This window comes from Hippoglossus stenolepis, chromosome 13, assembly GCF_022539355.2.
Source record: "Hippoglossus stenolepis isolate QCI-W04-F060 chromosome 13, HSTE1.2, whole genome shotgun sequence".
NCBI classification, from domain to species: Eukaryota; Metazoa; Chordata; class Actinopteri; order Pleuronectiformes; family Pleuronectidae; genus Hippoglossus; species Hippoglossus stenolepis.
The window spans coordinates 2,253,481-2,276,636 of NC_061495.1; the positions used below are offsets into that span (position 1 = coordinate 2,253,481).

General features: G+C 39.1%; 6 protein-coding genes across 11 annotated transcripts; 4 read left to right on the forward strand and 2 right to left on the reverse strand.

Moving 5' to 3' along the window:
• The first annotated feature begins 4,590 nt into the window (after positions 1-4,590).
• On the forward strand, positions 4,591-7,114 carry LOC118120039 (gamma-crystallin M2). 4 transcript variants are annotated; one of them, XM_047342617.1, is made up of 3 exons: positions 4,591-4,611; positions 5,596-5,838; positions 6,613-7,114. In XM_047342617.1, the coding sequence occupies exons 1-3, from the start codon at positions 4,591-4,593 to the stop codon at positions 6,883-6,885; spliced, it is 537 nt and encodes a 178-aa protein (XP_047198573.1). In that variant the 3' UTR covers positions 6,886-7,114. The 4 variants fall into 4 exon arrangements, with proteins under 4 accessions (XP_047198573.1, XP_047198574.1, XP_035030537.1 ...); XM_047342618.1 differs by lacking the exon at positions 4,591-4,611 and adding an exon at positions 5,429-5,449; XM_035174646.2 differs by lacking the exon at positions 4,591-4,611 and adding an exon at positions 5,429-5,437.
• A 493-nt stretch (positions 7,115-7,607) lies between these two features.
• On the forward strand, positions 7,608-8,482 carry LOC118120020 (gamma-crystallin S-1). Its single transcript, XM_035174587.2, has 3 exons — positions 7,608-7,670; positions 7,766-8,008; positions 8,207-8,482. Exons 1-3 carry the CDS (start codon positions 7,638-7,640, stop codon positions 8,480-8,482), a joined length of 552 nt encoding a protein of 183 aa, XP_035030478.1. The 5' UTR covers positions 7,608-7,637.
• Positions 8,483-10,357: 1,875 nt separating this feature from the next.
• On the forward strand, positions 10,358-11,149 carry si:dkey-57a22.15 (uncharacterized protein LOC795575 homolog). Of its 3 annotated transcripts, none has more exons than XM_047342614.1 (3): positions 10,358-10,366; positions 10,482-10,728; positions 10,817-11,149. In XM_047342614.1, the coding sequence occupies exons 1-3, from the start codon at positions 10,358-10,360 to the stop codon at positions 11,080-11,082; spliced, it is 522 nt and encodes a 173-aa protein (XP_047198570.1). In that variant the 3' UTR covers positions 11,083-11,149. The 3 variants fall into 3 exon arrangements, with proteins under 3 accessions (XP_047198570.1, XP_035030470.1, XP_035030471.1); XM_035174579.1 differs by having other exon boundaries at positions 10,482-10,724; positions 10,810-11,149; XM_035174580.1 differs by having other exon boundaries at positions 10,482-10,721; positions 10,810-11,149.
• Positions 11,150-13,927: 2,778 nt separating this feature from the next.
• Positions 13,928-14,670, forward strand: LOC118120025 (gamma-crystallin M1). Its single transcript, XM_035174595.2, has 3 exons — positions 13,928-13,936; positions 14,040-14,288; positions 14,395-14,670. Exons 1-3 carry the CDS (start codon positions 13,928-13,930, stop codon positions 14,668-14,670), a joined length of 534 nt encoding a protein of 177 aa, XP_035030486.1.
• Positions 14,671-17,357: 2,687 nt separating this feature from the next.
• LOC118120351 (gamma-crystallin M3) lies at positions 17,358-18,144 on the reverse strand. Its single transcript, XM_035175185.1, has 3 exons — positions 18,118-18,144; positions 17,738-17,977; positions 17,358-17,636 (listed from the first exon to the last, which is right to left on the reverse strand). Exons 1-3 carry the CDS (start codon positions 18,130-18,132, stop codon positions 17,358-17,360), a joined length of 534 nt encoding a protein of 177 aa, XP_035031076.1. The 5' UTR covers positions 18,133-18,144.
• A 2,775-nt stretch (positions 18,145-20,919) lies between these two features.
• LOC118120350 (gamma-crystallin M3) lies at positions 20,920-21,846 on the reverse strand. The gene is made up of 3 exons (XM_035175184.2): positions 21,817-21,846; positions 21,287-21,529; positions 20,920-21,195 (listed from the first exon to the last, which is right to left on the reverse strand). The coding sequence occupies exons 1-3, from the start codon at positions 21,826-21,828 to the stop codon at positions 20,920-20,922; spliced, it is 531 nt and encodes a 176-aa protein (XP_035031075.1). The 5' UTR covers positions 21,829-21,846.
• Positions 21,847-23,156: the final 1,310 nt, after the last annotated feature.

Sequence of the window (23,156 nt, forward strand, 5' to 3'; positions counted from 1 at the left end):
ATGTATTCCTCCTCATCCACTTACTGCAACCATATCAAACTGTGTCAAACGGGTCTCAAGACATTGTTAATGAACGCATAAGATTACTGTGACTTTTCGTCAAACGCCATAATAGTGGCGTGGCGTCAAAGTTCATCAACTCGCCGTGACACACTGATTTTAATGAGTGTTTATTTGTTCGACAGGTCACGACTCAATGACATGTTTCAAACGTCTTGCTTCAATTTCTTCGATGGTTAAATACATATAACAATACATATACACGTATTTATATAAAACTTTTCAGATGCTGTGTATCTGTCACTGGGGTTGTTAGTACTTTTATCCCAAATATCAATTTTTGGGGTTTTATTATATGTATTTATTTTGTTATCAATTTAGAAGAAGAAAGAATAATTTAGAAATTGAATATTAATATTAAAATTAAAGCCCTCAAAAAGCCAATTCATTTGCCTGAAAAAAAATTTAAAAAATAATCCTTACAATTTCAATAGTAATTTCACTGTCTCACTGTCTCCCACTCTGTTCAGTGCTCGGGCCCTAACTAGTGATACATACCACTAAGGCACACATAATATAATATTAATAATATAATATAATCAGAGAACGCAAACAGTGTGACAACACTGCTGAGGAGAGGTAAGACCATACTGTTGCTCTTTTCAATAGTGTTAAAACGTGGTAAAAAGAGGAAGTGAACGAGAGGGGGAGGAGCAGAGATCTGTATCTGTTCAGAGGAAGTGAAACTGTTCTACAGTCTCTGGCACCAGCTGAAATGGCGCAGCAAGAAAATCAACGGGACAGAGAAAGATTCTGCTGTTCGATCTGTCTGGATCTACTGAAGGATCCGGTGACTACTGGCTGTGGACACAGCTACTGTAAGAGCTGTATTAACACCCACTGGGACAAAGGGAGGAGAGAGGAAGCTACAGCTGCCCTCAGTGTAGACAGACCTTCACACCGAGGCCTGTCCTGGGAAAAGCACCATGTTAGCTGATTTACTGGAGGAGCTGAAGAAGACTGGACTCCAAGCTGCTCCTGCTGATCACTGCTATGCTGGACCTGAAGATGTGGCCTGTGATGTCTGCACTGGGAGAAAACTGAAAGCTCTCAAGTCCTGTTTGAATTGTTTGGCCTCTTGTGAAAAACACCTCCAGCCTCATTTTCAGTCAGCTCCATTTAAGAAGCACAAGCTGGTGGAGCCCTCGGAGAAGCTCCAGGAGAACATCTGCTCGTCACGATGAGGTGATGAAGATGTTCTGCCGCACTGATCAGCAGTGTATCTGTTATCTCTGCTCTGTGGATGAACATAAAGACCACGACACAGTTACAGCTGCAGCAGAAAGGACTGAGAGGCAGAGAGAGCTCGGGCTGAGGAGACAAACAATCCAGCAGAGAGTCCAGGACACAGAGAAAGACGTGAAGCTGCTTCAACAGGAGGAGGAGGCCGTCAATGGCTCTGCTGATAAAGCAGTGAAGGACAGTGAGAAGATCTTCACTGAGCTGATCCGTCTGCTGGAGAAAAGAAGCTCTGATGTGAAGCAGCAGATCAGATCCCAGCAGGAAACTGAAGTGAGTCGAGTCAGAGAGCTTCAGGAGAGACTGGAGCAGGAGATCACTGAGCTGAAGAGGAAAGACCATGAACTGAAGCAGCTCTCAGACACAGAGGATCACAACCAGTTTCTACACAACTACCCTCACTGTCACCACTCAGTGAGTCTACACACTCATCCAGCATCAGGATCCGTCCTCTGAGGTACTTTGAGGACGTGACAGCAGCTGTGTCACAGGTCAGAGGTCGACTACAGGACATTCTGAGTGAGACAGGGACAAAGATTTTACAGATTGTGTCTCAAGTGGATGTTTTACTGCCAGAGCCAGAGACCAGAGCTGACTTCTTAAAATATTCACAGGAAATCACACTGGATCCAAACACAGCAAACAAACATCTGTTATTATCTGAGGGAAACAGAAAAGTAACATGTATGAGTAAAGACAGTCTTATTCTAATCACACAGACAGATTCACTGTTAAGTCTCAGGTCCTGAGTAAAGAGAGTCTGACTGGACGTTGTTACTGGGAGGTGGAGGTGGAGATGGAGGTGATAGGAGGAGTTCGTGTAGCAGTCGCATACAAGAATATCAGAAGAGCAGGAGACTTAGATGAATGTGAATTTGGATTAAATGATAAATCTTGGTCATTATATTGTGATGGATACAGTTGTTACTTTTATTACAACAGCATCAAGACTCCAGTGTCAGGTCCTGTGTCTGCCCTCCAGAGTAGGAGTGTACCTGGATCACAGTGCAGGTGTTCTGTCCTTCTACAGAGTCTCTGACACCATGACTCTCCTCCACAGAGTCCAGACCACATTCACTCAGCCTCTCTATGCTGGAGTTAGGACTACTGGATCCACAGCTGAGTTCTGTAAACTCAAATAGACTCGAGTCATTAAAAGCAGTGATTTAGATTCTGTGTGTAAATCTTTAACTTCTTCTGTCTCCATGTTTGTTGATCAAAGTTCGTCGTGGTGACGTTTCTGCTCCGCACAGAGATCAGCTGTCAATCAAACACTGACCTTCCTTTATCACACATATTCAGTTCTCACTTTGTAAAGACAGAAATCTATAATTACACTGACATGAATGTGTTTGAAAGAACTGATGTTGCTGTTGTTTTCTAAATCAATGTAGAAATCAGGTTGTGTGATGTTTTAGAACCTGTATTGATCCTGATCCTCATCAATGAGATGATTATTTGTTCTTTTCTTTTCCACATGTGAGATGGAGGTGAAACAAACTGATTGTGTGTCCATGAAATCACTGAACAAGAGTCACTGAACAGACTTTACTGATGAAGTGATCAATGAACTCAGAGCGTCAACATGTCCAACAGACCAACTGCACTCTGGTTTGATTTACAGAGCATCAGTGTTATGGGATGTTTGGTCTCATTGTAAATGTGGAACCTGGTTTGTTTTTATCACGGCTCATCTCTGTAAAGTGTGAATCCACTCGTCCTCATTGTATTTACATATTTAGTGAACGGGCATATTGATCTGCTGCTGCGTAGGTTTCTGTTCTTTCTGATTTTCATGATCTGAACCAGCAGTTCCATTAGAGAGTGTCCTGATCGAGTCCCTCTGAGGGTTTGTCCTGCAGCTCTCATCACGTGTTTCTTATACATGTGATTATAGATTTAAATATGTTATATATGTATAAAGCAATACAAATCTAATGTGTGAAGAAGCTGAAGTTGAAATAAAGAATAAATCCAGTCTGGATCAACAACAGACATTCCTCTCCACAGCCATCTTATCTTATCTGCTGTTATCGCAGCGTATCTCCAGGTTGTCCAGCGTCAGGTGGGATATAAAGCCCGTCTGCTGTGTTCTGCAGGGTTTCAGCTAAATGTGCCTAAATGTTTCTGAACTCCAGACTTCTCTCAGATGTCCAGGCTTTTCATCCTGACCCTTAACGTGAGCACAGACTGCAGGATGAGTGAGGATTCTGCTGCCTTCACATCATACAAGACGGATGTTAGAGACACTTGTCTTCACCGCTAAACAGTTGCACGCCCCCTGGTGGCTCAACCCCACTGAATACAGTAAAGAGATTCTGCTCAATGTGTTAATTGAGATGTAAATAAACCATATGAGATAAATTAATGAGGGTTTTGATATCACATTAATTACCAAATTTACATTTAAAGGGTTGAACATGGCTCATGCGTTTCCTTTTTTTCTGGTACTCCATCCAGTATTTTCCTTTTGTTTCAACCATTGTTTGTAATATATAGTTTCTACTCTGGTGAACTTCAGTAAGCAAACGATGCAGGATTTTAAATCAACACATTTAAAGATTAGTGACACAACATATGAGAAATATAAACAAAATGCAGAATATTTGGTTACATTTCAGTTTTTTTCCTGGAAGAAATATCCTGATGCTCAAGTCGTTTAGGTCATTCATCAGATGAAAATGGAAACATTAAAGGAAACTCAAGTATTATTAAATATGACTCTGTTCTATCTGGTTGTGATCTATTTAACACTTCCATTTTAAAATAGATTAATAGCAGATCAAAAAAAATTGTTATTCAATAATTAAAACCAAAACTAAATTAAAGCCCTCAAAAAGCCAATTCATTTGCCTGAAAATAAAAAAATATTATTATTATAATAATAGTAATAACAAGCGGTGGAGCTGGGGACAGTGAAGGATTCATCTGGTGCGGACGCTGAGATGGAGATGGAGTTTCAACCTACACATCACTATCACGATGTCTACTCAGATACTACTGATTTTGTAGTAGACAAGTGTCAGAAAGTTTTACAGCCAAATTTGTGTTGTGAGTGGAGTATTATGTGAATATTTTTGTCCTTTAAGAAAGATTTGTAAACCCCGCAGAGAGAAATCACATTTGTGAATTTGAGCAATGCAAATAAACTTTGATTGATTGACTTGATGAGTGATGCTGTCTTTTTAATACTAATGTGTGAAGTTGTCGAGCTATTATTTCAGGTATCATAGAAAAAAATCAAACGAAATGAATGTGATTATTGAAAGTTTATATCTCCATCTTGTTGAGATGACACTAATCGAATTTGAAGTTGATCTGATGAAAGCCCTGGGACAAGTTCGTCAAAGTAAAAATGTGAAAAATGGCCAAGATGGCCACTAAATGCAAAATGGCGGGCTTCCTGTTGCGTTTTTCAAAGTGCACCTCTAGACTTTTTTGTTTGTCTGGTCATGATACACCTGTGTATCGATTTTTGTGAAGATCGGTCAATGTGAACTCAGGGGCTGCGTTCCAGGGGGCGCTGTTGAGCCATTTTGCCACGCCCATTTAAAATTACTCCAGAATACGTACATTTTCACCACTTTCAAATTTTCTGCAAACTTTGGTAATGATTGGAGCATGTTAAAGCCCTCAAAAAGCAAATTCATTTGCCTGAAAAATAATAATAATCCTTACAATAGGGCCTCACTGTCTCACTGTCTCCCTGTCTCCCTGTCTCACTGTCTCCCTGTCTCACTGTCTCACTGTCTCACTGTCTCCCACTCTGTTCGGTGCTCGGGCCCTAAAAATAAAACTGACATTGAAATTTGGAATTATTGAGTAAAAACAGTTAGAGGTGAGTAATATCCAGTGATGCCAGTAACGTTGAAATTAAAAGTCTACGCTGTAATTTCAGAAGTAAGATAAAAACACCAGCCATTGTTTCATGTTCAAAAATCGACCACAACACAAGGCCGAGCGACACACTCCGGCTCTCACCCGCACAAACATCAGCGGGTTCCTCCTCTTCAGGAACAACTCCCAGTTATTACAATATGAATGACACGTGCAGAGTCTGCACTTCACATTCACTATATATGTGACAGGTGGGAGTCTTCAAAGAGCTGGATGATCACAGCACAGCAACATGGGGAAGGTAAACACCACAGCTCAGGTTGACATGCGAAGCAAACAGTTTGATTCTTTAAACTAAAGGAAGTGGAATAATTCGGCCCAGAGGAGAAGTCGATTAAGCAGAAAAATGATGAATTATATCACGAGTCACTCTCTGAACGTTATGATTTCCACGTCTAGATCATCTTCTATGAGGACAAGGACTTCTCCGGGCGCCAGTTCGAGTGCAGCGATGACTGTTCGGACCTGATGTGCCTCCTCAGCTGCTGCAGCTCGGTCAGGGTGGAGAGCGGCTGCTTCATGATCTACGAGAAACCCAACTACTCTGGAAACCAGTACTACCTGCGGAGGGGGGAGTATCCCGACTTCCATCACTGGATGGGCATCGGCGACTCCGTCAGCTCCTGTCGCCTCATCCTCATGGTGAGACACAGTTTCAACATAACGACAATAACGTACACGTATGCTACTTACGCTAAGGAGATTATGTTTTCGTCAGCATTTGTTTGTTACTTAGCAGGTTCACGCAAAAACATAAAAAACAATATCATAACGTTTTGTGGAGAGGTGGAGCTTGAGCGGATCAGAATCAATGGGCGGAGCCGAGATTCTTTTTCACTCTCTTTGAAACGGCGAGATACGTTATTAGCCTTATCGGACGTATCAGAACAACGTTGTCCTTTTGCAAAATACACATATATCATATCATGCTGCTGTTGACGTGATGAAGATTCCCCTTCTCCAACCAGAATAATGATTGTTGTAATATTCTAGTTTATTGCGATATATTCCAAAATGTCACATGATTTAATTATTAGAGTTTCTTACGACCATTAAGAGCTAACTCCGTGTTTGAGTCAGAGTTTTAATGTCGGATGTCTCGTTATTTTTGGCGCAAAAACAGTTTTGAAGCACTAAAGACAAAATACATCGGTAATTGTAACTCAATGCTAACAGCTACAAGGTCGTCAACAATGCTGTATAACATCAGAGTTAAGTGCTAACATCTGCATCATGCTAACAATACCGCTACTAGCATAATGACGCTAAGCAGGTTCAACGTTTAACATGTTCATCATCGTCGTCCTTCTTTCAGAAACTCAAATGACAGAAGACAGTTTATACAAAATAACATGTCATCACATACAAATAAAGTCTGATTGATTGGTTGATTAACTGATTCCCGTCTCTAACCAGGAGCCCGGCTCGTTCAACGTGCGCCTGTACGAGCGAATCGAGTTCGGAGGCCAGATGATGGACCTGGTGGACGACTGCCCCAACGTCAGGGACCGATTCCACGTTAATGACATCTTCTCCTGCAACGTCACCAACGGCAACTGGCTCTTCTACGAGCACCCGCACTACAGGGGCAGGATGTACCTGATCCGGCCCGGGGAGTACAAGAGGTTCAGCGAGTGGGGGGGCAGGAACGCCAGGGTCGGCTCCATCAGACGCATCATGGACTACTGATCCCAGATCTGTGTGGAGGCTTTGGAAAGACCTCATGATCGGATAGTGGCGTCCAAGACTATAGGAAGTACAAGCAACTAACAGATGCAGTAATATTCTGTCGTTGTACTTTAAGGACTGAAACGCAAAGCCTCTAAGTGTCCTGAGAGACTTTCAAAATCAGAATAAGAACGATTGATATTAGGATGGACTCATGAAAAAGACTCATTGCAAAGGACTCACCTGAAACCTAGAGCAACAACAACAACAGCAGAACATGTCAGATACCTTCATAATAAAGAAATTGCAAAGAGTCGTCATAGTCAATTTAGATTTGAGGAAAAACTCAGTGAAATAATTTATATTATATGTCTGATGTGTTGGAAAATGTATGTTCTTCATCTGAAGTAAAATCGCATCCTGTTGAAGTTGCTTCATGTCCGTTCCAGATTATTTTATAGAACATATTCTGTCTAATTGATGGTGCAGATGATCATGTGTTGGCCTTTGTTAAATATCAGTTTGATCTTGCTGATGCAGGACGCCCTCCGTGCATCAGTCTATTGTACGGTGGCATTTTCGGGATGAAATTGTGATGAACATGGAGGAAAGAACAAAAACTCATCACCCCCCCCCCCCACCCCGATTCATCATCACTGAGAGGGATATATTTGAATGACAATACTTTATGCTGTGCAATCACACGGCCGCCCTTTCTTTCTTCTTTTTTTATAAAGCACAGTGGCTCGGCTCAGGCACAGCAGTCACCGGTGATGCAGTCCGATGCCAACACAGCCATGGGCAAGGTAGAGGAAATCAAACGCTGGGGCTTCACCCACACTTTCCACTCGCTGCATGGTTCATTTTGTTTATTCATCCTGTGCAACGATTCCTTCCGCAGATCATATTTTACGAAGACCGGAACTTTCAAGGTCGCTCTCACGAGTGCAGCAGCGACTGCGCCGACCTTCACTCCCTCTTCAACAGATGCAACTCCATCAGGGTGGAGAGCGGCTGCTTCATGGTCTACGAGAAACCCAACTACATGGGCAACCAGTACTACCTGAGGAGAGGGGAGTACTCTGACAACCAGCGCACCATTGGCATCAACGACTGCGTCAGATCTTGCCGTATGATTCCCCAGGTAGGTCACAAAGCTGGTTTTCAGGTTTCCGTTGAAAGTTATGTTAAAATATGGATAAATAATTGATAAATGTTTTTTTTAGGATGTTAAGAGCTTGTTCTTTGTAGATTAAGACTTTAAGTGTGAGTGACGATTCCTGGACATCAATAAGAAGCGTTTTTCTACCATTGGCAGTAACAGTTTTCTGTCCTGTGTCAGCACCGAGGTTCCTACAGGGTGAGGCTCTACGAACGCTTCGACATGTCCGGCCAGATGCACGAGCTGGTGGACGACTGCCCCAACGTCCAGGACCACCTCAGCATGTCCGACTTCAACTCCTGCAACGTGATGGATGGCCACTGGCTGCTGTACGATCAGCCCAACTACAAGGGCAGGGCGCACTACCTGCGTCCCGGGGAGTACAGGAGATACAGCGACTGGGGAGGCGTCAGCCCGCGGGTCGGTTCCCTCAGAAGAATCACAGACTCCAACTGAAGTTGTTTCAATGCATCTCTGACCCGAGTTCAACTGTCCTGTTCCCTCAATAAACTTTAGCTACTTAATAAAACGTCAATGTTGTATTTTGGGTTTTTTGCCAGTTCTCAGCTTTGGTCTGTCGACTCTCGTCTGAACCTCAGATCACAAGAATTTACAGTGACCAGAATTATAATCTATCTTATCCTTCTGAAAGCTGTTAGTGCACATCCCTCCTCTTCAGTCACAACACAGAAAATATCACTATTCCATGCATCTACCATCGCTTCTGTTTATCTGTAGTTTAATCTCCTCCACATATTCATAAAGAAAACACTGACCTCTCCCAGTTGGCTCCCCTGATGGGATTCAGCCTGTTTCTGTGGCGGCAGAATTTATCAGCACAATTAGTGTTGAACACAAAACACAACATAGAAAGTGTGAGAGAGGAAAGTGAAATGAAGACATTAATATGAAGTAAATGGTGGAAGATGAGGATGATCTGTTGAGGAAGGACACAGGTGAAGTAAGTAATAATACAACAAACAGTATGAGAGTGTGCGATAAAAATAATTATTATCATATCTCAAATATGTCAAAATAAAACTATAAAATATTAGAATCATACACATCCAGTTAATGGTTGTCCTTATATTAAAAAACACACATTTTAATCGTAAAATGTTCAAAATAAATAAAGTAAATTAAAGTTTTATCTGTTTGCAGATTCTCGTCAGCTTCTTTTAAATATCCTCCATTAAAATGCTAAATGACAAATGTCAGTTATTTTATGTCATTAAATAAAATTAAATATCGATTAAAAAACATTACCGACAACCTCAATACCATTTAAACATTAATATGCATTTACATTTTAAGACTTTTATAACTTATAGTACTAATAAATTAAGTAATTTAAAGTAAAACTAATACTTGGTAACATACTTGTAACATAATCGTTGCTCATGCTACATAAACTAGCACAGAAATCATCCAGTTGAGATTTACATTGTATATACATATCTATCTATATATCTATCTATATTATTATATATATATATATATATGTGTATTTATAATATGACACAATATAATTTGTTTTCAGTGTAGGTATATATGAGCAATTAAATATCGTTAAAGAGATGAGACAGAACTAGTGGTGGATTCTAGTGGAATAAAACAAAATAAAAATATAAAATAAATATAGAATAAGATTTAAGTTATAATGTTTAATTACAATAGTTTATCATATAGTATATCTGGAAACAAAACAGATTTCATGAAGTGTTTTAAACGGGGAATGATCCTTGAAGGAGCCGAACATGGCGGCTCAAGGAGAATTGGAGTCAGAACTGTCACTTGACACTTGAACAAAAACATCCTGCAGCTCATCTGAGAATCAAAGGTCGTTAAATGACATAAAAGTTGACACGAGCATCTGATAAACACACAGATAACACAGAGTTCATCACAAGACTGTGCAGTGGAGAATAAAAGCTTCGCGTCCGGAGCAGCGCACAGAGGAACAGCACAGAACACACTTATTTATTAGCAGTGGGGCTGCTCAGGTAGAGCGGCGGCGACACTGAATGGCTTCCTGTGCGGTTACGCAACATATTTAATGCCAGAGGGCTTTTCCATATTGTTCTGCAGCCATTGTTCACTGGATGTGTGGATACCATACTAGTCTTTTCCTTTGTCCATGCACGTCAAAACACTAAACCGCTTAATTATTTATCCCCCTTTTTTTTCAAATACAAATCCATATTTCTCACCCAATGTTGTGCTGCAACAAAAAGGTAAACATGTACCGGAGAATTTGAATAACAATACTTTGTTTGTGGAGAGGTGGTATAAAAAGCCCTGAAAACATGGGGAATCTCTCCAACGGAGACCATGGGCAAGGTGAGTCCTGTTTTTCCTCTCTGCTCAGATTAAATGTCATTTCATTTCACGTGGAACACACGTCCTCATGTCATCAGACACATTTCGTGACACTTGTAACTTCCTCCGCTCGCAGATCATCTTTTACGAGGACAAGAACTTCCAGGGTCGGAGCCATGAGTGCAGCAACGACTGCACGGACCTTCACTCGTACTTCAGCCGATGTAACTCCATCAGGGTGGAGAGCGGCTGCTTCATGATCTACGAGCGACCCAACTTCATGGGCCACCAGTACTTCATGAGGAGGGGCGAGTATCCTGACTACCAGAGGTGGATGGGCTTCAGCAGCTGCATCCGCTCGTGCAGGATGATTCCAGTGGTGAGTCCGTTTACACGTTTTAAGTTTGAAATCATTCTGAGTGAGTTTGTTGACCGCACAATCTCTCTTTCCCGTGGCGCCGCAGTATCGAGGCTCCTATAGATTGCGTATCTACGAGAAGCCGGACTTCAGCGGCCACATGATGGAGTTCATGGATGACTGTCCCTGTGTGTCTGACCGTTTCCATCACCGCCACGTCTACTCCTGTAATGTTATGAACGGCTACTGGATCTTCTACGAGTACCCCAACTACAGAGGCAGGCAGTACTTCCTCAGACAAGGGGAGTACAGGAGGTACCGCGACTGGTGCGCCACCTGCGCCATCGTCGGCTCCTTCAGGAGGGTCACCGAATTTTAGCCATCAAGCGAAAACCTTGCTGTAAATATGAAACACTTTGTTTATTAAAGATGTTGGGAATTTTTAAGCCTCCTTGTGAAAGTGTTTTTATTGGTTTCTCTCACGCTGGCGCTGAAAGGCCTGATGGGGATTTGGTTGCGGGGCCTGGAGTTGAGTAGAATTAGCCTTGAACGAGCTGCTCACACTTTGTGGTTGGAACGTGTTGTATTAACTCTGTAATGAATGTGAACGATAAAATGCACTTTAAAAAATGATTATAAATAAAAATAAATACCCAACAACGATCAAATCATTTCCTCTGTAGTACTTGCACCTCTGTACTCTGTAGAGTATAAATCATTAATCATTATATAGAATCATAGTTTCTTTATTACACACTTACATACTATAAACTACTATAAATCCTTAAATCATTAGCTCCATATTTCCTCTGGATAAATCAGTGTGGTCCATAGTTTATTGCTTATTAAAGAAATACAATAATTGTTTTTTGAATTCCTAAATTTTTTTGAATTGAAATACTTTTAACTTGCTATTAAAGTATGTTCATGTTTTTTTAAGTATTGGCACAAAAAGTCCCATATTAATTTTCTGTTAACATTCATGTTAAAATGTTCTATTGATATTCAATCAATTACAACAATATATTTGAATTCGTTATTTAAACTATTTAAAGATTTGGTGCAGAATCCACATCAGCAGAACCTGGATCCATGTTTAACTCACAACTACTTAAACAAGAGGATGAGATGTATTTTTATTTATTATTTTTTATTTATTTCCATCACAGAATTGGAACAGTTCTAATGTTGAATCAGATGTGACAGAATAAACATTTTAGATTGTGACTGTGGTGAAAAGCAGGAATCACTGTTTCAGTTCCCGGTTCTTTTTCTTCTTGATTTCCAGCCACAGCAGGTTTATGATTATTATATGATTATGATGATGAATATTCATTTATAGTTAAATATCCTCATCATCCCTTCATTATTAACTGTTTGCATTAGTCTGTTGTTTCATTCATTCTTCATGAGCCACGAGTGTTTAGTGAAAGTGGAGTAAACAAGTTTCCATAAAAAAAAAAAAGGGAAAAATCTATTAATAAAGTGAAATTGATGCATGTTTCCTTCCAGTAAATCTGAATATAATGTATTTGGTATATAAACATTAAATCACACCTGAACCTGAATGATAGAAAATCAAGTGAAAACATTTCATATTGAATTTATATGTTTCATCTCCGCTCACAACTCTGAAAGAACAAGTGATGCAAGCTTTTTTATACATGATTTCTCAATGGGTCACTTATTCAAATTAATTATGCATAATAAAACATGTTTTTATGGACCATCAGTAGCCTTCAGTGGTTTCTATTAAATTACATTGACCCTTTTCAAGCCTGATTTCTCACATGTCGACCAGTGAATTTGATATTTCTACCATTTCCTTTGTGTAACTTCCTCTCCAGACACTCTGGACAATCAACGAGCAAAACTCCCAATTCACTCCTTTAGTGACAAGTCATAATTTTATCTATCATATTTATTATGTTTTATATTCATTTTCCTGATGGATTTGTTTAAAGCCAGACGATGAAAGAACAAACAAGTACTTAGTGTTAATCTTTGTCAACTCGCATGTATGATGTTCACATCCACTTTGCACACAATCATTTTTCATTTGAGTTCACGTACAATCTATCGGAACAATATTTGATGGATGTTTGTTTTCACATTCGATATTTTCATTAAATCTCTGCAGTCACATGCATCAGTTATAATAAAGTAGAGTTCAGTGTATAGATCTGACAAACTCTGGTTGGTTATAAACTTATAAAACAGCTCTTATGTTCATGTTAATACATTTTTACTGTCAACTTATTGCAACTTGTTTTCACACTGAATCAACATCAGTAAATAAATACACACATATATATTATACATATATAGAATTTCCATGTGATGCCAAAGCATTTGGGATTAGGAGAGACACCTGATTTACTAAAACTCACATCTTCCTTCAGTATTACATCAACAAAACACAAAAAATGAACTTTAAATGAACTCATTGCAAACAAAACTATTACATATCTACAAATCCTCTTTCTCGACCTTTGTGCATTATCCATACTTAAAAAGTTGGTTTTATATTTTTGGATTTTTATTACTTTCACACAATTAACAATAAAATCGACATATTATAAATCATTTAAACAGCACATTGGACACGTTAGCATTTAAATATATATATTGTCCAGTTACCACAGACAAATATTCAGTTCTTTAACATCATCAATGCAGTTTTGATACAGTATCTTCAGCTGATGTTATTTATTCTGGGGAAACACAGATTCTCTAAACAAATCTGTTCACTATCAAAACTTTTAATCTGCAGGATTTAAAAGTTTTTTCTCACGGATGGAGGGAAACTTGTGAAAATGGAAAAATACAAAGTCAGTATATTTATTTCTTGGTACTAACTGGATATCTGTGCAGGTTCTGGGTGTCTCATGGTTTGTCAGAGACGTGGCCCCGATGTCACGCTCGCTCCATCAGTGAGGATCAGACCATATGTGCAGAACTTTCTGACTGAGAATGGACAGCACATAAAGCTTTTGCTTATAATAGACAATGCACATGGCCGCTGCCAGAAATGTATGGATGGAGAACAATTGACGCACATTCATAGGCCCCGTTCAGCAAAAGTCGTACTGCTAATTCAGCAGCTTTCTACATTTGAATAACAACACGTTGTGGGGCCTGGGACTTTGTATAAAAAGGCCCTGGAATCATGGAGTTAGCAGAGCAAGTTGAACCATCCACCAGGAACAACCTAAACCACCATCATGGGCAAGGTAATGAGATGTTTACTGATCTTTTCTCGTATTTCTCTGTTTTCATCCAGCGAAATCAAACTAAATCCTCATTTGACCTTCACGATCCTTTCCCCTGTTTCAGATCACTTTCTACGAGGAGAGGAACTTCCAGGGTCGCTCCTATGAGTGCATGAGCGACTGCTCTGACATGACCTCCTTCCTGAGCAGGTGCCAGTCCTGCAGGGTGGAGAGCGGCTGCTTCATGGTCTACGAGCGTCCCAACTTCATGGGCATGCAGTTCTTCCTGAGGAGAGGGGAGTACACCGACATGCAGCGCATGATGAGCACAGGGATGATCGACTCCATCAGATCCTGCAGAATGATTCCATTTGTAAGAGACCTCACCCACATTCCTTTGGTTTTCTTCATGATTCTAAACTTTGTTCGTTTCGGCTGCGCCACGACCACACTCACATTTTCCCTGTATTGTCCTACAGCACCGTGGCCAGTTCAGGATGAAGATCTACGAGAGGGAGAACTTCGGCGGTCAGAGCAACGAGCTGCAGGACGACTGCGACAACATCCAGGAGCGTTACCGCATGTCCGACTGCCAGTCCAGCAACGTGCAGGACGGCCACTGGCTGATGTACGAGCAGCCCAACTACAGAGGCAAGATGATGTACCTGAGGCCCGGAGAGTACAGGAGCTTCATGAACATGGGCATGAGCAGCACCAGGTTCATGAGCATGAAGCGCATCACCGACATGTGCTAGACTTCTGTATTTGACGTCAGTAAATAAAAAGGATCTGTAATTCATAACCATGTTTGTCCGAAGCTTCTTTCTCCAAGTGGTTTGTCCTGAATTCTTAAAAACATCGTAATAACCAGGATTAGCCAAATAGTCCCTTAAATCCAATCAAGCTGCACCAACTTGCACACACTCATAGAAATCAGCTCCCTAAATATGCCTGATTTAAAAAAAAAATCAAGATCCATGAATTAAACTCCAGATTATTAGTAAAAAAACATAAAAACACGCTAATTTAGCAATTTTAGCAAAGAAATTCCTAAATCCAGCCTCTCATCTGGATCCTCAATAAAATGTAATAAGCTCTTTCCTTCTAAAATGTTTGGTAGTAATTTGTCCAGGAGCTTTTACTGCTAAACAACACACAAACAAACAAACAAACAAACAAACAAACAAACAAACAAACAAACACACAAACAAACAAACAAACAAACAAACAAACAAACACACAAACAAACAAACAACACACAAACAACATACAAACAACAAACAAACAAACAAACAAACAAACAAACAAACACTGTTTTAAACATAACCTTCTTGGTGGAGTTCACTATCAACACTGAGGAAAAATATAAAATCAAATTTAAAACATTAAATTGTACAATATATTGTATAGATATACACGATACATATCATCAACAATATGAAATCTAATATACAATATAGATACAATATTGAATTGACATGTTAAATTGTAAAAACAAGGAACTGCTCGTCCAGTTTCCAGTTCTCATAGTTCCTCCATGAAGAAGATGGTTTGTTTTAAAAGTTCTTAATATTAGATTTGTTAGAGTTGTAATGTCATGTGTCTGTTGCGTCATAGTATTCTACTTGTAGTATTTTTTTCAGTTTACATGCAGTTGTGTAAACATGACGTTTGTGGTATATCCACGTTAAATCAGAACTTTCATCATGGCGGCTGCATAATTTGATCGTGTACACAAATCCTCCCTCTTTCATTCCTCTAACCAACGTATTGAAAAGGTTAACGTTGGGATATTTGTCTTTAAAAGGTGTAAAAATACAAGTTGATCATGATTTCAAAACCAAGGTGTGTTTCTCTTCCTGTGCAGAAGTGTACGAGCATGTGCGTCTCTCCCCCAGCCTTGCAGTATTGAATTAAATTCTGAATATTCCTGGTTCTGAATCCCACTTGGCTCCAGGATGTTTGATTGTTGGGGCCGATGCTTCACAGACAAACTCAACCTGTGTTTAACCTGAGTAACGATATTAGAATTCATCCAGCAGCTTCTCTCCACTGCGATATTCTACATTTATAAAAAAAAAAAAGAAGATCACGTTAAATGTTTAGTTAACAGCGAAGGCTTTTTTCCACAAAGTCAAACGGTGCAGAAGATTCGTGCGACTCCCACCGAAGGTTCATTGTTCTACTGACAGAAGCACAAAAGATCAAATGCTGTGCGTTTCTCATTGTGACTCACAAAGTGTTTCTGGTCAACGGCTCTTTCAGGTTCATTCTGATGGAAATCAGTTGTTTTCCAATGTCTTTTTGAGAAGCTTTGAAATAATACTTCACATGTTTTTAATTCACAAAAAGAGAGACACACGCTTTAAACTATTAGATTGATTCAGCTGCAGAGTTTACAGAGTATTGGTGTAATTAGTTGTGATTCAACAATATAACTAAAGTCTATAACTACTAAACGATTGAGTAATTATTTGTTAAATATTTATTGTTGAACATTAGTTGAATCAGCAACAAAGATTATTATTATTATATAATAATAATGTGATAAATACTTGTGAACTATCCAAAGAGTTAAAGACTAAATCGAACTAAATCTCTCTGTATATATAACACCTTTATATACTGTTTAGAGTACACAGCATTTACATGTATAAGTATGTAATATGAATAACTGCAACTATACTTAGTTTGTATATATCTTTGAAATCTTAAATATTATTTCTGTTTAATTGGCTGATTCAGTGATTTCTCCTCTGTGGTCGACCTGAAACTTAAATATTTTATATGTTTTGTTTTTCTGTTTGTCATATAAACCTTATATGTACATTAAAGTGCATTTTGAAGTCTTTGCTCAGCTGTTTGTACTAAGACTCGAAACCTTTCTTTATTTTTCCAAATTTTCTAATGATTCATTGATTCTTTCAAAATCTCCCTCAAGTAGCAGACTGACGTGGTTCGGACGGGAACTTTCTGTGAACAGTTTGAATGTTCTCTCACGTCCACGTTTTCCCACACACTCTGGATTTCACAACACAAACATGTGGAGTCTCTGTAAACAGGAGACTGTTGTTTGTCTCTGTACAGGTTTCATTTAGCCAATGCACCATGTTCCATGAATGGCAAGTAATAATTAAAACTCTTTATTTCTACCTGGTGTATTATATTGATGCATGAATAAAATGCAGCTATTGCAGTAATCTTATTAATTCATAAACATGTTTATGCCCCTTACTTAAATAACTAAGTCAACATACTGTTTGTACTAATCATTTAAAAGACGGGTCAGGTTTATGGGATGTTTCTGTTGCGTTAGATTCTCCCTCTTGTGTTTCCAGTGAGTTTAGGTTGTAAACTGTTGTTGTTAAGTGACAGATTCATGTAAAAGAGAATTCTTCTTTTTTAAATTTTATTTAGAACCTTGCTGTTATACACTGGTGCTTCAATAACAGGAATCCATGATGCGCTTCATGCTCATGAACTTGGTGCTGCTCATGCCCATCTCCCTGAAGCTCCTGTACTCTCCGGGCCTCAGGTACATCATCTTGCCTCTGTAGTTGGGCTGCTCGTACATCAGCCATTGGCCGTCCATCACGTTGCTGGACTGGCATTCGGACATGCGGTAACGCTCCTGCATGTTCTCGCAGTCCTCCATCAGCTCGTTCATCTGACCGCCGAAGTTCTCCCTCTCGTAGATCCTCATCCTGAACTGGCCACGGTGCTGCAAACGGAAACGAGTGCATATTAGAAATCACAGAAATCCTACTTCAGATACGAGCTTCCTCTGGTCAGGTGATTTCAAATTTTACTGAGTGCCAGTACCATGGGGATCATGCGGCAGGACCTGATGCAGTCGCTCATGCCCATACGCTGGTAGTCAGAGTACTCGCCCCTCCTCACAAAGAACTGGTTTCCCATGAAGTTGGGGCGGTCGTAGACCATGAAGCAGCCGCTCTCCACCCTGCAGGAGTGACACCTGCTCAGGAAGGAGGACATGTCGGCACAGTCGCTGCTGGTCTCATAGGAACGACCCTGGAAGTTCCTGTCCTCGTAGAAGATGATCTGAAGGGGAATAAAAAAAAAAACAAGAACCCATTAGACCCAGCGCGGTGAACCGCAGATTTAAAAAAGTACAAATATCAGAATTTGTTTATTTTTATTCAGATAAATGTCAAATGTCCGAAGTGAGGAGCTGTTCACACCTTTCCCATGGTCATGGTTACAGTTGCTGATGTTTTGGCTCTAAAGGACTGCACAGTCTTCTCCACGTCCCCCTGCTGCTTTTATATCTGACCTCACAGCCGAGAGAATACACGACTCCATTGTCCAAACCCCTGACAGAGCAGCATGGAGCAGAGGCCCCCGTGCACGCCTCCGTTCAGAGTGACCTTCGACACAACGCTGATTTGCGTTGGTTGCAGGTTGTGAGAAGAGGCCCCGCTGTGCATTGTCCATCAGCTGCTGGACAACAGAGCGTGTTTTCCACGGACGTACCTTTATTTCAACGGCTGCGTTAAACATGTTGCCTCTGATCGAATGTTTTTAATCTGTAAAACAATAAACCATAAACATTCCTTTACTGTAAATCAGATAGTTTCCTGCATATGAGCGATTAGATTGATAAATGTGAACAGTGGGAACAATACAGCATCGAAGAAGCAGTAAACAAATAAATTCACACAATAAACGGAAATAACTCAAGGAAATAAAACTTTCTAATAGACTTTTAATAATTACAATTATAAACAAATAATATGTCGCTGTCTTTTTACAAATCTTCTGTATCTCATTTGTTCACATAAGCACATAAAAAATCTTCCTTCATTTATTTTTACAAATCTTTTGTATCTCAGTCTGTTTCTGAATTTCATGGATTTGACAAAACTATGAGTCTCGACTTTGTTTTATTCTCAACTCAATCTTCAATTGATGAATATTATTGATATAAATAGCTGATAGAAGTTGTGTAAGCTGCATTGAAAGAGCTGAATAATAATAAACTCAGACCATATATAGAGTGGAAAGAGCTTTATAGACATGATAATGTGATATGTTATCAATTTTACAAACTATTTAAACTCAAACAAGCTCTTTATGGTTGTAAATAAATGTGTTATTGCTTTATTCTTTCTTTCAAATCTGTGACACAGTATTTCTTTATTTGGTTTGGATTTTAGCTGAAAACATTTTTACTGTTTATATTTACTCACAACCACAAGTCATATGATCCTAAACAATTCAACACAAGTATCTACATTAAATTTGATTCTTCATAACACGTTCGATTTCACTGTAAAACCAGTTAATAATTGAGCGACAACACAACAGTCAGATACAGCATCTTTTATTAAACACATAAAAATCATCAGTCAGATTTATACATTGAGATGCATTTGTCCATAAAACATTGAATTTCTTGACCTTAAAATGTCATGAATGTAACTTAACGTCTGAATCGGCTCAGTAAACACACAGACCTCTGTTGTTTGTTTTGCTTCTGTACGATAACTGTATGATACTTATACGATAACTGTACGGTAACTGTATGATAACTGTATATACTTATCGATAACTGTATGATAACTGTATGATAACTGTATGATAATTATACGATAACTGTACGGTAACTCTATGATAACTGTATGATACTTATAGATATGCATAACCTATGATAACTGTAGATACATAACTGTATGATAACTGTATGATAACTGTATGATAACTGTATGATACCTGTATGATAACTGTATGATAACTGTATGATAACTGTATGATAACTGTATGATACCTGTATGATAACTGTACGATAACTCTATGATAACTGTATGATAACTGTAAGATAATTTACGATAACTCTATGATAACTGTATGATAACTGTATGATAACTGTAAGATAACTGTTTGCTTCTGAATGATAACTGTACAAGAACTGTATGATACCTGTACGAGAACTGTACAATAACCAAACAAGAATTAAAGTGGATCGCACAGGCCTACGAGTCGATGTATCACAACCACAATTTTACGTATAGCTATATTAGAAAAGTCACAATGTAATCCAAGTTGCTAACATTAGATTCATCTTGGAGCTGATCCAACGTAGCTTCCTCAGCTGATCCACCGATAAGAAGCCGTATCCGTTAAGTCGACAGGATCGTTTCTTTGGTTTCCAACAAATCGAACTTTGCCTTTGACACCGTCAGTGGTTGTGTGGGTTTGTGTTGTATCATATTAAATACGTGATATTCAGATGTTAAAGAAACACTATGTAGCTTTTACTGAGCAGCAGCGCCCCCTGCAGCCACATGTGGTGACTGATTCTGTTGGGCTCCGTGTCTGAGCGATGAAGTGGTTTATATGTAGATGAAAAACAAAATCTATCAATGTGTTGAGCTCTGACTGAGTCGTCCCACTGAACTGAAGCTGCATATTACCCATGATCCTCTGCTTCCTGAACAAATTCCTGCTGAATATTGGAGATAAACTCTGGTTTTTAACGACTTAAAGTCTTTTTAACTGATCTACAGTTCAGCTTCACTCTTCAACTTGCTTATTATTTTCGTTATCCTGGTACAATATGTGATATTTATCTATGTGTATCTCAACCTTTGGTTTTTACACCCAAAGCTCAGAGCTACTATTCAAATGTTTGCAATAACCTTCACTAGGTTTTCTTCATCTTCAACTTAAATTATAAAAGACTTATTTGATCATTTACATTCACCTTACTTCTTAGAAAGATGAATAAAGACATGTCTCTTTAAATACCTGCGTACTTTATAAATAATGTTAATGAAAAGGACACGATGAGAATTTACGAGCTTAACTTAGGTGCTGCTGTCGAAGATAAAACCAGCCATCAGTCAGCAAGTGTCTTTCTAAAGATACAATATACAAACAATAAAATCAAATGAATAGAAGACCAGCATTCGATATTGTGTATGCATGTTGAATTTGGAAAAAACCCCATTTTATTTGTTTAAAAAAAAGATGAATTTTTTAAGTTAACAGGAGTCATTGATGCGTCGGATGGAGCTGAATTTCATTCCATCGTATCCCATGTCCCTGAAGCTCTTGTACTCTCCGGGCCTCAGGTACATCATCCTGCCTTTGTAGCGCGGCTGCTCGTACATCAGCCAGTGGCCGTCCATCACGTTGCAGGACTGGCAGTCGGACATGCGGTAACGATCCTGGATGTTGTCGCAGTCCTCCTGCATCTCGTTCTTCTGGCCTCCGAAGTTCTCCATCTCGTAGAGCCTTATTCTGTAGGAGCCTTTGTGCTGTTGCAAAACAAAACAACGTACAAGTGGTTAGTGGTTTTGATTGGAACCTGTGGACGTGTAGTTCTTTGTGTTTCTTTTAGCGCCGCACCATCGGGATCATACGACAGGACCTGACGCAATCGCCGAAACCCATCATGCGCTGGTAGTCGGAGTACTCGCCCCTCCTCAGGAAGTACTGCTGACCCATGTAGTTGGGACGGTCGTAGACCATGAAGCAGCCGCTCTCCACCCTGCAGGAGTGACACCTGCTCAGGTGGGACGACATGTCCGCACAGTCGCTGCTGGTCTCATAGGAGCGACCCTGGAAGTTCTTGTCCTCGTAGAAGATGATCTGTAAAACAGGACCTTTGTGCGTTTAGTTTATTCATCTAAACTGAAATCGAAAAATACTAAATACTGCAGAGAGACTGTGTAATTCCTAGGTCCTCTGGATTCTGTTGACCAAACCTATCGTTCAATTCTCTATCTCATGCATTTAAAAGTGTTGTAAATCCATCTACAGGTGCTGATCTAAACGTGCAGAAAGACTGTCGTTGATTCTAATTTCAAGAACATAACCCGAACGTGTTTAAAGATCGTAAAATAACCAGTAACATTAGGTATCGATGAGGAACTCACCTTGCCGTGCATGGTGGCTGGTGCTTCGAGTGATGCTATAGCAATCCTATCCAGGAGTTAAGCCTTTTTTATACTAAACGCTTCAGCCGAACAATTGATGGACGGATTGTATGGAAGCCATGAGTCAGCAGCGTGCGGTGCAGGTCCCTGTGTTTGTGAATGCTGATGGGAGAAGGTCATTATGCCTCCTCTCACATGCTCCATCGTTCTAGATTGAACTGTGTCCGTCATTTTCATTTTTTCATTCGCAATAATATCTAGATTCTGTCTCGCATAGAGTCTGAAATATATCTGAAACATGTTTGAAACATATGCCAGAGAAAAAAGACAAAAGTACACATGTACGTCGTTAGTTTTCACATTTTTTATTGCTGGAGTGACGTTGCAAACTTCCACAGTGAACGTATGTTATCTTTATACAAAAGTGTTCACAAATTCTGTGAAGGTTACGACAAATACATGTATTAATCTTAAATTCAAAAAGTACATGCTTTTTAAATATTCAGACACACAACATCTCTATAGTCAGATCATTTATTTGCACAATTACAATATTTGACAATGTTGAAGTTTCTTACCAATGAGGTTTTTACATCATTCTTATTTACATTGTGAAATAACTTGAGTGTATTATAGATTATAATCATTTTCAGGGAGGTCAATGCTACAGAAAAACATATTGAGAAGACGTGAACTATATTTTTTGAATGTATTGACATACAGTATGTTTATGTCTCATTTCATGATGCCTTCTTGTCCAGGTCCGTTTGGGCAAATTGGTTTTAAACCACAATGAAACTTTTATCTGATCAAATGACATGAAAATGAAAACGTTCATATTGAAAAGTATTGAACATCACTTGAATCAAAACATGGCAGGTTTGGCAGCGACTTCATAAACATGATTAATATGAGATGATGGCATATAAACTATCTCACACAGTTTATATATATATATATATGTATTTGTTTTTATTCATAAATTGAAAACTATATGGCAGGAAAGGTCTATTCCAGTTGTATGTTACATGTCAGTAGACTACATGTCATTTAGCTGATGCTTTTATCCAAAGTGACATTTAGTGCATTCAACATCTATGAGGGGCCATGTGCTCGTGAGCATTTATGATCATAATTATATTACTATATGTAATATATATGATTATTATTCATTATATTATTCATGTTGCACAGGAATAATAATTATTATTGACATTATATCTCAATGTGTCAATGTGCTTGATTTACACTGAATTACATTGGTCTTAATTGTAATTTGTGTAAAGAAATGAATTCATTGGATTTTGAGTAAATTAATTTTATTGGAAGATGCAAATGAA